The following is a 16,291-nucleotide window of genomic DNA, read 5'->3' as shown; positions in this document are numbered from 1 at the left end:
ATATAGCCAAATTGACCCATTTTGGCCCCTGCCCCTCAGTCTCCTGGGGGGGGGGGGGGCCCCCCCCCCCTTTTTAAAATTTTTTTTCCCCCCCCCCCCTAGGGATGCTTCCAGTTAAATATGGTTGGTATCCTCTTCTTAGTTCCAGAGAAGAAGTCGCTTAAAGCAATATAGCCAAATTGACCCCTTTGGCCCCGCCCCTCAGCCCCCTGGAGGGTCAGCCCCACCATTTGTAGTATTTTATATCCCCACCACCTAAGGATGCTTCCAGTCAAATTTAGTTGAATTCCAATCAGTGGTTAAGAAGAAGTCGTTTAAAGAAATTGTTGACGTACGGACAGACGGGAGCTAATAAATCAAGGTCATTCATTTGAACAAACTTGGCAGCCCCTTACCCAAGCATGCTACTGGCCAAATATCATCTCCCTGGGCATTTCGGTTCAGTTGTTTAAAGTTTTTAACATATCTGACCCCTGTGATCTTGAATATGGGTGAAGGTCATTTATTTGAAAAAGTTTCAAAGAAATCTATTGAAAAATGAGCAAATGCATAACAGGACAAAGTTTTGCCAATTTTTTTGTAAAGGGGCATAACTCTCTTAAAAAGATTCAAAATACAAATTTATTTCAGGGGACACAACTACATCTGGTTCTGCCACTACACCAAATATTTCAAAGAAATCTATAGAAAAATTAGCAAATGCATAGCAAATTTTGTCTAAGGACAGACAGCCGGACAAGCTGATTTCAGTATACCCTCCCCCCCACCCCCCACTTCATTGCAGGGGATATAACTATCACTGCAAATAGTGTCAGTACCAAATATCAATTCTAAACTGACATAATACATAGTGTAGTAGTGACAATATACATTTACAATTGTCAATCAGACAGACTACATACTCTCGGATTTGAGTTAAACTGAGGGATCATCTTTGATATAGCTGTATTTGATGTGATTTTTTCAGTCACATGATACCACATTGACAACCAGCATGGTACCCATGTGCAATATTTATGACTACAGTTGGCTCAGAATATAGAATACAAGGAAATTATTTTTTCCTGAACCCACCTCCACTTTTTACAAAGCACATTAGGGCCAATGATGACCTTCGCACTAGAGAAACACATCACTTCCATACTTTAAGATTACGACCTTCACACTAGAGAATTACATAATTTCCATACTTTAACATTATGACCTTCGCACTAGAGAAACACATCACTTCCATACTTTAACATTATGACCTTCACACTAGAGAAACACATCACTTTCATACTTAAAGATGATGACCTTCACACTAGAGAAACATATCACTTCCATACTTTAAGATTATGACCTTCACACTAGAGAAACACATCACTTTCATACTTAAAGATGATGACCTTCACTCTAGAGAAACATATCACTTCCATACTTTAAGATTATGACCTTCACATTAGAGAAACACATCACTTCCATACTTTAAGATTATGACCACACACTAGAGAAACACATCACTTCTATACTTTAAGATTAAGACCTTCACACTAGAGAAACATATCACTTCCATACTTTAAGATTATGACCTTCACACTAGAGAAACACATCACTTCCATACTTTAAGATTATGACCTTCACATTAGAGAAACACATCACTTCCATACTTTAAGATGATGACCTAGCTTCACACTAGAGAAACATATCACTTCCATACTTTAAGATGATGACCTTCTGATTAGAGAAACACATCACTTCCATACTTTAAGATTATGACCACACATTAGAGAAACACATCACTTCCATACCTTAAGATTTAGACTACCACAACATATACTATCATACCCATGCAAACTCATCCTATTTATAGTAGCACAAAGACTTTCCCAGCACATGTATATCATACTTCGGATTCCAAGTCTCCAAACTGATAATTTGTCCAAATTTCTTCAAAGAGTTCTTTACATTGTACTCTACTACGGAGTTTAACACACAGCAGGAATGCCCCCGACATTTTCCTGTGGAGGGAGTAGGTTTCTATCGGTGGAGGGCACAGTCTCTGGTCAGCCATTATAGGGATGATCTCTGTTATTCTTTTAGTCATATCCTGTGCTCCAAAGTCAAATGGTTCGTAGGATGCCAGTGCCTCACCCAGAATCTGCACAGCACTTACATGAGCTTCTTCCATACTCTAAAATCAGAAAGGAGAACAAAATAGAAATGATAGTGTTCATAATATATGATAAACATATATATTTGATACTGTGGGTGACCTCTCGACCGAGGTCTCCTCATACTTTGATGTGTAGAGACATGTTAACCCTCTTCCACTCACCATTCTTGACACTCCAATAGTGTCAACAAGATAAGTTGACTTCTCCAGCAGGTAATACCATTCACTGCAGGAATATGGAGGTAACAAGACTGACATGAGTCTTAGTTTTATATCAAGGGGTATGATAGTCGGAATTATTTTGACGTTTTATCAACTTTTTTATATCGGTCTGGTGTCGATTAATGTCAGAACTCCGGTGCTCTATAACATGCGGGAAATATTAAAGCGACCCGGGCCAGGGTCGCTTTTCAAACTGATATTTTAGAAACAAATCGTCACTTTCACACACATGTAGCACATGGACAAGTGTGTGAAAGTGACAATTTGTTTCTAAAGTATCAGTTTGAAGAGCGACCCTGGCGCGGGTTGCTTATTTCCTGCATGTTATAAAGGGCTGGATTTCTGACGTTAATCGACTCCAGACCGATATAAAAAAAGTCGATAAAATGTCAGAATAATTCGGACCAGGATAGAGTATTAAACAAATTAATCGTTGAGCTCCACATTCATCTGCATGGCTTGATCTGATCGCATTTTTAAGTGTTAAGAGTTACCCCCCTTACCTTGCTCTCATGGCCTGTAAGGAAGCCCAACTCTTTAGAGTATTTGAGAATACCCTCTAGGTCCTGGTCTGCTGCTGCTCGAATCACCTTGATGTAACCATCAACAAATTTCTTATCAAACTCACGACTTGCTCCAAAGTCCAGTAGCACAATCTACACAAGAAAGGACAGTAAAAGACCAATCAGACACAAAAGAAAAGAAAAACACAAACAATCTGAATTATTAATAACCAACAAGAGGCAATTCTTAAAGCATTGACATTTCTGACCTATGCAATTAGTTTCTCATCCAGCCCTAAGCCAACAATGATTAATAGACTCTTTCATGCCCAGGGGTGTAGGATAGGAAAATTCTACCTGTTTTCTTTTTTTGGTAAAGCCGATCGAGGGTTTTACCAAATTTGAAAACCCTGAGGGTAGAATTTCTCTATCCTAAACCCCTTGGCATGAAAGAGTATTTTTCTCTCATTCCAACTACCAGAATAAGCTCAGAGACCATGAAAATGCATTTTGACTGACTACCATTTGGAAATTGTCAACTTTGCCCCTTAGCTATTTTGACAAAAATGAATCTGTCCGCAAGATTTAGCATACCCCATATTAGCAAACCAAGTTCGCGCAGAAAAATTGATCTCATCTTTCTAACTAGTATGGTTTTAATTTCATCACGTTGCCTTTTCCATGTTGTGGCAGCCAAGTTTTTCAAATTTGTGACGTCACGTCACTGTTGAGCCATTGTCACATCACGTCACGTGAAATGGGGTGTAAGATAGAAATTTCTTACACCCTTTTCTTACCCTGGACAGCTCTATCTACATGCACAGAAATGAGAGAAAACTGTCCCAAACTAAACAAAGACAACTTTAATACCAACCTAGCACAGGAAGGGGGAACGACAACACCAAGCATTGGTGTTCTTAATCTCAGAAAAGAAATGGGTAAAAGGCTAACTCAAAATAAATGTTTTAATACCATGTAACCGGACAAAAGTACAATGCCATATAATTTCTTACTGTTATATTGTTCAGTTAATTGGTTGACCTTCTGGCTTTCTTTATCAAGGTAAAATTTGTTTTCACCTTTATAAAGAAATATTGTTACATATATAAACTAGAACACTGACAGGTCAGTAAGGGCCCCGTCTTGTGGCAATATATCCCCCATAAACATCAAGATGCAATCTGCCCATATAGCTAAGCTTGACGTTTGACATTTGGACTTCAAAAAGAATCGCAAGGAAGCAAAATATACATTTTACATGTACTATGATGTGAGTCTTGTTTCCTTCCACCGCCATATTTGCTGGGCTAACAGAAATGTAAACACTGGTGCAATACTCATTTGTTAGCTTTGATTTGTTTTATTTCACCTTATATACCTCCTCCATCAAGAGCCAGGGTCAAAGTCAGAGATCCACTTTGTCTTTGACCTTTGGACCCAAATGACCTTGACCAATTACCCAGTGACCCTGATCTTTAGTCAGTTGACTTATTTTTTAATTCCGACCAACTTTGCTTCTTAATATCATAACAAAATGTTCTTCAGTGAAAAATTCAAAACTTGACCTTGACCCTTTGGATCCCATAACCTGGACCTAAGGTCAGTTGACTCTGTGTTAAGTTCTGAACAACATTGCTGCATAATGTCATAACAAAATATTCATCAGGGAAAAGGTACAAAATTTAACCTTCGCCTTTGACCTAGTGACCTTGACCTTTGGTCAATTGATTCCTTGTTTAATTCTGAGCAACATTGCTTCAAAGTGTCATAGCGAAATTTTCACCAGTGAAAAGATACAAAATGTAACCTTAACATTTGATCCAATGACCTTGACCTTTGGTCAGTTGACTCCTTGTTTAATTCTGATCAACTTTGCTTCATCATGCCATAACAAAATGTTCATCAGTGAAAAGATGCAAAAATTGACCTTGACCTTTGAATCTAATGACCTTGACCTTTGCCTCAACTTTTTACCTCAGTGTGTCTCTATGTTTAATTCCGAACAACTTTGCTTCATAATGTCATAGGGAAATGTTCACCAGTGAAAAGCTACAAAATTTGACCTTGACCCCTGATCCGATGACCTTGACCTTTGGTCAGTTGACTCCTTGTTTAATTCTGACGAACTTTGCTTCATAACGTCATTACAAAATGTTTATCAGTGAAAATATGTAAAATTTGACCTCGACCTTTGAACCTAATGAGCTTGACCTTTGACCTTGAATTTTTACTTCAATGTGTATTTTTGTTAACTGAACATCTTGACCAAGTTTCAAGTACATCGGTCAATAAATAACAAAGTTATTAGCCAGGATCAAAATTTGTGGACGGACAGACAGACAGACAGAGGGATTACTAAGGGGCACCCGTATCTCCAATACAGGGCCCTAATTACACATGAGCTGTTCATACTATTCCTACCTTACATCTGCATGTGAATATTTTCTTGTCAAGATCTTGTCATGTATTTCCACACATTTGACCACCTTGACCTTGAAGGTGTAACAAGGTCATTACCGTATTTTACCGGCAATAAGCCCCCTCTCGCAAATAAGCCCCCTCCCCACTTTGGTAAATGTCCCGGGAACAGGGTGGGTGCCTGGCATTAAGCCTCCTCCCTAATTTTGTCTCCATCTCAAAAATAAATGTATGTCAATTTTTGTCTCTTGCATAAGCAATATTATAACACGTGATTATGGAATATGATGTAAACATAACAAAATATCAAGATATCTAGATGGCTTAACTTAAAACAAAACATCGTTCTGTTGCTGAAAGAACACCATGCTTTAATTTTTTAACCGGTTGTGTATTTTGCAGATTTCAATGTAAAATGAAACATGTTGTTTGTACCAAATCCATTATATCTATAGTCTGTACTGAAATAGCAAATTATGAAAACACTTTAAAATACTTTTATGAGTTGTACCAGGAGGTAAAATCGTTTTTAAATTGATAATTTTTTTCATATCAAATCTTTCTGTCAAGGTCAGTTCGTTCATATTGCCATTCTGAAATTTGTATCAACCAATACATGTACAGTTGTCAACAAAAACGGCTCCTGGACATTATTTTTTGGAAGACTTTTATCCATAAAACATGTCTCTTGCTCATAATGCTTGCAACCTGCATACCGATAAGTTCTTTTGGTTTTGTGTTAATTAAGCCTTGTATATGCTTGAATTCATAGTACAGTATATATTTAAATCATGTAATGGCACTAGCCAAACACCAGAGAGCCTGGTCGTTATATTAATTTTTTACACCTCTGAATGTTGGTATTGTGTCTTAAAGAGTACTGATTGACTTATCAATAAAAAATATAAAAATTGTGTTTGATAAAATAAAATTATCGAGACAAGTTGATGATAGAAAATAAGTTAAGAAAAACAACAGCACCATCAATTTTTTGTGATTGTTAAAAAATATTCTGTCTGTTAGTTGTTATTTTAACAACATGAACAACTACAGTGGATAAGTACATAATATTTAGTGTGGTCATAGATCAAAACAGTGGTATATATCCAAGATGGCNTTAGCATGTCTATAAGGTAATCAAGTTAGGTGGGGGGGTTATTGGCAGTAAAATACTATAAGTTGAATAAATTTTATAGCCCTCCATCTAGCATGCAACTTTTGGTTATTTAGAAGAAGTCATTCAAAGTTATCATATTTAACCCCTTTGACATTGAATATTAGTCAAGGTTATTTTTTTTAACAAACTAGGTCGCCCTTCATCCAGGCAAATATCACCATCCTAAGCCTTCAAGTTGTTCCGAAGAAATTGTTTCAAATAAAAGATATCCCAGAAGGATTATGGCACCCACCGTTTTACCATCTTCATTAGTTCTACATCAGTTTGATCTTTTCTCTTTTATTCTTTTATCTGTTTGATTGACTCATGTATACAGTAAATGCACCTTAAGGTAACTTTTGATCTAAACTTCATACTGCTGTGTATAAAAGACAACCTTCAATGTAAGTTTGTTGTTTCAGTGAGACCAGATTTAAAAGTAAATATGCATAACTACAGACAAATGGGGAACCTACAAACACAAGAGGTCTAAGGGCCTTATCAGTCACCGGAGTTATATTATATAGGTACTGACCGGTAGCTCAATTTTGTTGTTGAGACGTGATGTGAAAATCAACACATAAACAAAGTAAAATACAATACTTGTCATGTCACCAAAGGTAAAGTACTTTAAAAACTATTCAAATAAATCATTTTGCTTTTGAGAAATATAATATCTATTGTTATTTAGCCAATTTTCCTCCCTGGCCAACCCTGGGATAGGTCAGAATCTTGCTTTCTCAAACTATTTGATTTCAATTTCATTATTACTATTCCAACCAAGTTTGAATTATTTCTTGCTGAAAATTGACAGGACATAGTTTGTTAATAAAACATCTGAGTCTGATGAAGAAGATTTTTTAACTTTTGATTTTACCCATTTTGGCCTCATCCTTCTAGCCCCGGGGATGGGGCATGATCTTATGGGGCATGAACTTATTTTCTCATACCCATCTAATTGCCATCTGGCACCATAACCATTCCAACAAGGTTGAATAATTTTCCTGCTAAAAATGCACAAATTTTATACCCTAAAGTGTTATTTCCCTATTCAAACTAAAGTAAACTTTACCCCCTCCCCAAGCGAGAAATGATGGCCAAGAGGTAATGAAATTGAAAAAAAGATAAAGCCCCTGATGGAATGTTCATCTATACAAAGAAATGGACTGTAGTTCATCTGAATCTGGAGGAAAGAAAGTTTTTTGAAATATTATTTAATTTTCCCTTTGGGGCCCCGCCCTGGCCCCTGGGGTTAAGGCAGGAATCCCATTTTAAATTGTAATACCATCTTCCTCCAAAGATGATTCTCACCAAGTAAGAATAATTTCCTTCTCAAAATTGACAAAATATACCCAAAAGTGTTATTTCCCTATATCAACTATTGTAAACTTTACCCCAAGGGAGAATGAATTGCCAGGGGGTACATGAAATTTACAATTTAAACAAAGGTCCTGATGATCTTTCCATCCATGAAGAGAAATTGACTATAGTACCTCTGAGTCTGGAGAAGAAGATTTTTGAAGAAGAGGCCCAGAGGGCCTGTATCGCTCACCTAGAAATGTTAGCAAAATTTAAGTTGAAATAGCCAGATGTTGCTGTTTTACATGGCTAGTCAGGGTTTATTATTTATATGAATTGGACAAATTCCTGTCATTCCTACAAGAAAAGGCGGAATTTGAAGAATTTGCTATGTTTCCACTTCTGGGCCAAGCCCCTCTGCCCACAGGAGCGTTTTAAAAGAAAAGTTGACGGACGGACGACGGACACTGCGCCAAAAATTGGTTAATTTTCTCTTTGGGCGCTGGCCCTTGCGGTTGGGGTAGGAATCCCAATTTTACAATTTTGTAGTGTCATCTACCAAGGATGATTCTGACCAAGTTTGAAAAAATTCCATGTACTGGTTCTTGAGAAGAAATTGAAAATGTAAAAAGTTGACGCACCACACACGTTGCACGACAATGGAGGGAAAGCAATCAGAATAGGTCACTTGAGCAAAGTTCTAAAAGATTCCTCAAGTACTTCCTAAGAAATAGCGATAACAAACATTCACTGTTAAAATCAAAAGATTGCTGCCTGTCAGCCATTTTACATATCTGATCAGTCTCAAAATTAAACAAGAGGCCCAATGGGCCTGCATAGCTCACCTGGTATTAATCTCACAGTTGTAAACCTCAAAAGTGATCTAAAATAAAGCTACAGGCAAAATGTCAGTTTTTAACGTATTTCACCCTGTGACCTTAAATATTGCCTGGGTGAAGGTCATTTATTTGAACAAACTTGGTAGCCCTTCATCCGCGCATGCTACTGACCAAAATATCACCATACTGATCCTTTTTGTTATTCAGAAGAAGTTGTTTAGAATTATTTACCTATTTGACCCCTGTGACCTTGAATTTAATTCAAGGTTATTCATTTGAACAAACTTGGTAGCCCTACATCCTAGCATGCTACTGACCAAATATCGATATCCTGGGCATTTTGGTTATTCAGAAGAAATTGTATAAAGTTTGTTTTAGACAATTAACCCCTGTGACCTTGAATATCAGTCAAGGTCATTCATTTGAACAAACTTGGTAGCCCTTCATCATGCTCCTGGTAAATGTTTTTAAACCTGTGCATTTTGGATATTCAGAAGAAGTTGTTTAAAGTTTTTAACATATTGCACCCCTGAGACCTTTAATATGGCCTAGCTGGGTTTTAAACATTTCACCCCTGTGATTGAAAGTCGAACAAAGTCATTATGTTGAACAAATTTTATAGCCTTTCATCTCAGGATGCAACTTGCAAAGTATCAACATCCTGTGACCCATGGTTATTCAGAAGAGGTTGTTTAAAGATTTTAAACAAATTTGACCCTGGTGACCTTGAATATAAGTCAAAGTCATTCACTTTAACAAACATAGTAGTTCTTGATCCCAGCATGGTACTGACTAAATATCAACATCCTGAGCCTTTTGGTTATTCAGAACAAGTTGTTTAAATATTTTGAACATATTTGCTCCTTGTGACCTTGAATATGATTCAAGGTCATACATTTAAACAAACTTGGTAGCCCTTCATCAAAGTATGCTACTGACTAAATATCATCACCCTGGGCATTTTGGTTATTCAGAAGAAGTTGTTTAAAGTTTTTAACATATTTGACCCCTGTCATCTTGAATATAGGTGAAGGTCATTCATTTGAACACATTTTTTAGCCCTTATCATCTCAGCATGCTACTGGCCAAATATCATCACCCTGTGAATTTGGTTATTCAGAAGAAGTTGTTTAAAGGTTTTTTAAGACATTTTGACACCTGTGACCTTGAATATGGGTGAAGGTCATTTATTTGAACAAACTTTGTAGCCTTTCATCTCAGCATGCTACTGGCCAAATATCATCACCCTGTGCATTTTGGTTATTCAGAAGTTGTTTATTGTTTTTAACATATTTGACCCCTGTGACCTTGAATATGGGTGAAGGTCATTCATTTGAACAAACTTTGTAGCCTTTCATCTCAGCATGCTACTGGCCAAATATCATCACCCTGTGAATTTGGTTATTAAGAAGAAGTTGTTTAAAGTTTTTAACATATTTGACCCCTGTGACCTTGAATATGGGTGAAGGTCATTCAGGACGGACCATGGACCACAAACCAAGGACCACGGACGCAGGTCGATTTGAATATAAATGCCATTCAATCCTTATATAAATCAATTCAGGCAATCTTAAAAACAGCAAAGCTAAGGTACATGTATTGCATATTGAGACACTTCACAAAAGTGGTTCTCCTCATTCTAGCTAAAGGCACATTATTCTGTGTTAGACTATAGACCAACTACTTACCTTGCCTGTATCAGGCTGATACATAAAGTTTGACCAGTTTGGATCTGTCTGCATGAACCGATAAACATATAATTCCTTCAAGCATAGCTTTAGAATATCTGAACCAATCTGAAAAAACACAAACATTTTGAAGTTGTAAGAAAACATTAATAAAGTATGTATTCTTTGTATTAATCACAGCAGTTTCAACTTAAGGTAATAGGATTGTGTCGCCATTTCTCAGTAGAATTTCTTCAAATTTTGTAGTTATATTGCTTTGAAGTAAAGAAAATTTTCTGCCACCAAAATAAAAAGGTTGTCAGAATTTTAAGGATTTTAAATTGAAATTTATGTAAAAAAGGAGTGAATTTAAAAAAAAAATGAAACACAATGTTTTGCCAAAACAAGAGGCCCAGAGGGCCTGTATCGCCCACCTGGATACCTTAGCAATCATGGCAAACTATTCTCCAAATGAGATCAAGGGAACATGCCATACCCCAAGGCCAATCCTTGTAGCATAGCTATATTAGATTTTTCATGCCCATCAATTTTATGTATGGTTATGGGGTGGGGATCTCAACTGTTTCCAAGCTTTGACTCAGAAGCTAGGTCCCTACCGTTGTGGACAGACCCCAGGATCAATTCTAATATCGTGACTGCATTTGTCTCTTTTTGCCAAGCATTTGTATATATAGTTTTGGGGTGGGGATCTCAACCGTTTCAAAGTTATGACCAAGGGGCCAAGTCTGCAAGGGTGGGGCAGACCCTGGGATCAATTATAATATCATGACTGCATTTGTCTCTTTATGCCCAACAATTGTATATATAGTTTTGGGGTGGGGATCTCAACCGTTTTAAAGTTATGGCCCAGGGACTATGTCTCCAAGGGTGGGGCCAGACGCTAGGGACATCCTGGAAGCAAATGTGCATTCTTCTCTTTATACTCAGCAATTGTATATATGGTTATATAGTGGGGATCGCAACCATTTCCAAGTAATTCACCCTGGGCATTTTGGTTATTCAGAAGAAGTTGTTTAAAGTTTTTAACATATTTGACCCCTGTGACCTTGAATATGGGTGAAGGTCATTCATTTGAACATACTTTGTAGCCTTTCATCTCAGCATGCTACTGGCCAAATATCGTAACCCTATGCCTCTTAGTTATTCAAAAGATGTTTTAACATATTTGACCCCTGTGACCTTGAAAGTAGGTCAAACTAATTTTCATTCTCAAACTTTGTTAGGCTCTATCCCAGGAAGCCATCAGCCAAATATGAAGATTAGTATTGCATTAATGTATATTAATTTCATATGTGCTGAAATTGTGTAAAATTTATTATCTCTAAACGATTAAAAATTGACATTTTGGTCCCTAGGGGTTCGGTCAGACCCCAGGGTCTATTCTGATATCATTATTGCATTCGTCTCTTTATGCCCAGCATTTGTATATATAGTTTTGGGGTGGGGATATTAACCATTTCAAAGTTATGACCCAGGGGTTAAGTCTCCAAGGGTGGGGCAGTCCCCAAGGCCAACCTGGAAGCATATGTGCAATCATCTCTTTATACTCAGCAATTGTATATATGGTTATATAGTGGGGATCGCAACCATTTCCAAGTAATTCACCCTGGGCATTTTGGTTATTCAGAAGAAGTTGTTTAAAGTTTTTAACATATTTGACCCCTGTGACCTTGCATTTAATTCAAGGGTATTCATTTGTACAAGCTTGGTAGCACTACATCCTAGCATGCTACTGACCAAATATCGATATCCTGGGCATTTTGGTTATTCAGAAGAAGTTGTTTAAAGTTTTTAACATATTTGACCCCTGTGACCTTGCATTTAATTCAAGGGTATTCATTTGTACAAGCTTGGTAGCACTACATCCTAGCATGCTACTGACCAAATATCGATATCCTGGGCATTTTGGTTATTCAGAAGAAGTTGTTTAAAGTTTTTAACATATTTGACCCCTGTGACCTTGCATTTAATTCAAGGGTATTCATTTGTACAAGCTTGGTAGCACTACATCCTAGCATGCTACTGACCAAATATCGATATCCTGGGCATTTTGGTTATTCAGAAGAAGTTGTTTAAAGTTTTTAACATATTTGACCCCTGTGACCTTGCATTTAATTCAAGGGTATTCATTTGTACAAGCTTGGTAGCACTACATCCTAGCATGCTACTGACCAAATATCGATATCCTGGGCATTTTGGTTATTCAGAAGAAGTTGTTTAAAGTTTTTAACATATTTGACCCCTGTGACCTTGAAAGTAGGTCAAACTAATTTTCATTCTCAAACTTTGTTAGGCTCTATCCCAGGAAGCCATCAGCCAAATATGAAGATTAGTATTGCATTAATGTATATCAATTTCATATGTGCTGAAATTGTGTAAAATTTATTATCTATAAACGATTAAAAATTGACATTTTATAATAAAACCATATACACATAGTAATTACATGTAAGAAGTATCGTTCTTGAAAAACTTCACAGTAGTGAAATAGGTAGCCGGTCTCCTGAAGTACAGAACAATGGACACATGTGACTCATTAATTAAACAAGAGGCCCAAGGGCCTTAGCGGTCACCTGAGTTATATCATAGGTACTGGTAGCTTTATTTTATTGTTTAGATGTGATGTGGAAATCAGCATGTAAACTAAATGAAATACAATACTTATCATGTCATCCAAGGATAAGAATTTTAAAATATTTGTAAATGTTCCCTTTGGGGCCCCACTCTAACCCCTGGGGATGAGGCAGGAATTCCAAGTTTACAATGTGATACCGTCGTCCACCACAGAGGATTCTGACCAAGTAAAAATAATTTCCAACAGAAAATTGTCAAAATATACCCAAAAGTGTTGTTTCCCTATATAAACAATAATGCAGAGAAACCCCTCCCCAAGAGATAACGAATTGCTCGGGGGTTCTGAAATTTACAATTTAAACAAAGCCCCTGATGATCTTTCCATCCATGCAGAGAAAATGACTGCAATACCTCTGAGTCTGGAGAAGAAGATTTTTGAAATATTGGCTAATTTTCCCTTTTGGGCCCTGCCCTGGCCCCTAGGGTTTGCGTAGGAATCCCAATTTTACAATTTAAAACCATCTTCCTCCTCCAAGGATAATTCTCACCAAGTAAAAATAATTTCCAACAGAAAATTGTAAAAATATAACCAAAAGTGTTGTTTCCCTATATAAACTATATTAAACTTTATCCCCTCCCCAAGGGAAAACGGATAGCTCGGGGGTCCTGAAATTTACAATTTAAATAAAGCCCCTGGTGATGTTTCCATCCAAGCAGAGAAAATGACTGTAATACCCCTGAGTCTGAAGAAGAAGATTTTTGAAATATTGGTTAATTTTCCCTTTTCGGCCCCACCCTGGCCCCATCAGATGATGGTGGGCTAAAAAGTTTAGGCACGACACACAACACACGACGGACGGAAAGTGATTGGAATAGGTCACTTGAGCAAAGCTCAGGTGACCTAAACAAGAGGCCCAAGAGGGCCTGTATCGCTCACNATTAAGGCCCCCAATAACTACTATTTTTGCATTTGTTAAAATTAGCGATACAATATCACTAAATTATAACGTATGCGTACCTATGAGTTATCTGCGAGTTATCTGTGTTTCTGGAGCTAATAACAATCGGGTGTGAATTTAATGGGCAGATTTATCCAGTGATCAATACTTGGAGTAGGTCACGTCATTAATGCTGCTACATTAGAAATAGATGTGAAAAGAGAGGGGTTTGTTTCATACATTCTAGCTACTTCACTTCAACTCAGATAAACAACAGCAACAAAATCGAAAGAAATGTACTAGTGATTACCTCCGCCATACAGGGGGTAGGGTAGAGAAATACAGAGTGTAGAAGTGTAGTATATGTATGTCTCGTGGGGAGGGGGAATCTATGTAAGAATTGCGGTTCTGTATAATTAAATTGTGTCCAAGCTCATGCTTATATTAGGGAAGGCAAATTCGTCACATAATCAATGGTTTCAGTTAATAATTCGTCCGAATTTAGGGTGCAAGTAATCAAAATGCCAACGTTATAAGAAGTAGATTTTACTGAAATGTGTCTAAATAAACATTGTTGTAAACACGCTTGAATGACATCACACAACAACATTTGTGACGTCAGACATTCCGTGGTTTGCTCAAAGTTGCAGTTTTGCCACCTTGAAACATTTCACTAATATGCAAGTAATGTAAGTGTCTATATGTAAAAGTTTGTATGCTGATGTTACATAAGTCGTACTGATACGAACAGCTCCAAATGTGTGTGCGTGTAATAATTGTTAAGGTTGAAATAAATATAACTTTTCTAAGTTGTGATAGTTTATTTTAGGTAAAGAAATGCTGTTTACATAAGATCGTTCTTTTTTTTGATACAATCAACCAACAACAACAATTAACGGCAGGGTCAGAAACTGCTGTTTCATTTGTTTAAAGAACAAAAATAACGAAAAACATTTCCACGCCAGTTTGATTTGCCACTTCTATCATTCAAGCAAAACTCAGTCCACTACCGTAATAATGTATAAAATGTACGTAGTGGAATATGCATGCAGTCATTTAAGTCAATTGTTAAAATCAAACCTTATTTCAACAATATTGTTTTTTCTTTAAGTTCTATTTATATTAAGTCAACGTTACAGGTACTTTTGCCACGATTAGAAAAGTGTTGATTATACTATTTTTTGCAAAGCCTCATTGAACGTGACGGTGCACGTGGCGTCCTTTGATTCATTGAGAGATGTACTACGCTCAGGATTCTATGCGGTTCTTGATTGACCAGTCAGCGGATTCGCACATTGCTGACATATATACTATAGTCACTATCATTTGAAGAAAAGGTAGATAACTGACGTGATTACTTTCTGAATCATATTAAAGTAAACTAGCTAGTCTTGTGTGTTTTTTGTAGGTAATTGGATCCAGAAATACAGAAAAGTAGTATAGTGTGGCCTTTTATTTATATATTTTTTTATTTATTTCAACAAAAAGTACCCCTTGTTTCTTCTCCTCTGTGAGAGTATATACCACATTTTGTATGTGTAAGATTGATCGCATTAGTTGACGAGATGTCCAGACCAAATGTTTTAAATCGTCGTCATGTTACAAGCGATTTTATAACTGTTTAAATTAATAAGACTGCTTTTTTATTCTTATACCACTTCTTGTCAAAATGTTTAAAAGCTTTGACTGTGCTGATGACTACGGTAGGCTGGCGTTATTTACGTCACACAATATGACGTGATATGACACACTTTTGTCACCGGGTGGCGATTTGGGTGCATGTCGAATTTGTCTGCACTAACCTTATCTTTTAAATATAACTGAGAAAAATTGTAAACTTTTAATTGTATTATTGTTTCACAAAATCAATTACTAATTTTATATGATTGGTTTGAACATATTCTCATTCCGCCAAAGAAACATGTAGCACTAAATAAATCCATTTGATTAATATTGCGTAAGTTAAGAAAGTTCATAACTTAAGACAAAATCGTAAGTTAGGGTAGCCCCTAAGCTGTCGTATTAGTTACGATAGTTTTTTATGCGTAACTTAAGATACGAAGTTTAGTAAGACGGAGATTTAATGTAAGTTAAGGTTACGATAAAATCGTAACTTAAGTTGCTTAGTAAAACTCAGCCCTGATATCAGCCAGAGGGCCGAAGGCCCGAGAGCTGATATTAGGACTCAAGGGCTGATTGGGGTGTGATATCAAAATGATCATATCATAAACTTTTTATCATATGTTTTTTTCCTTTAAAATAAACAAAACATACACACACAAAAAAGTCTTTATTTTATTTATATCCATAAAAATGGCAACAAAAACAATGATGCATATAAACAAAACAGTAACAATTATACGTGAAAAGTCAACATTTAGAAATTCCAAAATTCCAACAAAATGATATGATTATTAAAATTTGGGTGGGGCTTTGTAAATCAATCTTTAAATTATTTTCCATGAAACCGCAGTTATTCCATGCCAACAATTCAATTGT

The 16,291-nt window shown here is 36.6% G+C and overlaps 1 protein-coding gene across 1 annotated transcript in view; it reads right to left on the bottom strand.

Annotated features, from left to right (window-relative positions):
* Positions 1–453: 453 nt before the first annotated feature.
* Positions 454–16,291, bottom strand: part of LOC110450838 (atypical kinase COQ8A, mitochondrial-like) — a 29,563-nt gene continuing 13,725 nt past the window's right edge. The window contains exons 2-5 of the mRNA XM_021498609.1: positions 14,161–14,166; positions 10,281–10,390; positions 2,881–3,033; positions 454–2,173 (exon numbers count right to left, since the gene is read on the bottom strand). Coding sequence (XP_021354284.1) covers positions 1,883–2,173; positions 2,881–3,033; positions 10,281–10,334 — 498 coding nt within the window. The 5' untranslated portion in view covers positions 10,335–10,390; positions 14,161–14,166 and the 3' untranslated portion in view covers positions 454–1,882. The remainder of the gene's footprint in view (positions 2,174–2,880; positions 3,034–10,280; positions 10,391–14,160; positions 14,167–16,291) is intronic.

This window comes from Mizuhopecten yessoensis, unplaced genomic scaffold (genome assembly GCF_002113885.1).
Source record: "Mizuhopecten yessoensis strain PY_sf001 unplaced genomic scaffold, ASM211388v2 scaffold557, whole genome shotgun sequence".
Classification (NCBI taxonomy): Eukaryota; Metazoa; Mollusca; class Bivalvia; order Pectinida; family Pectinidae; genus Mizuhopecten; species Mizuhopecten yessoensis.
This window is presented reverse-complemented; position numbering and strand designations above follow the sequence as displayed.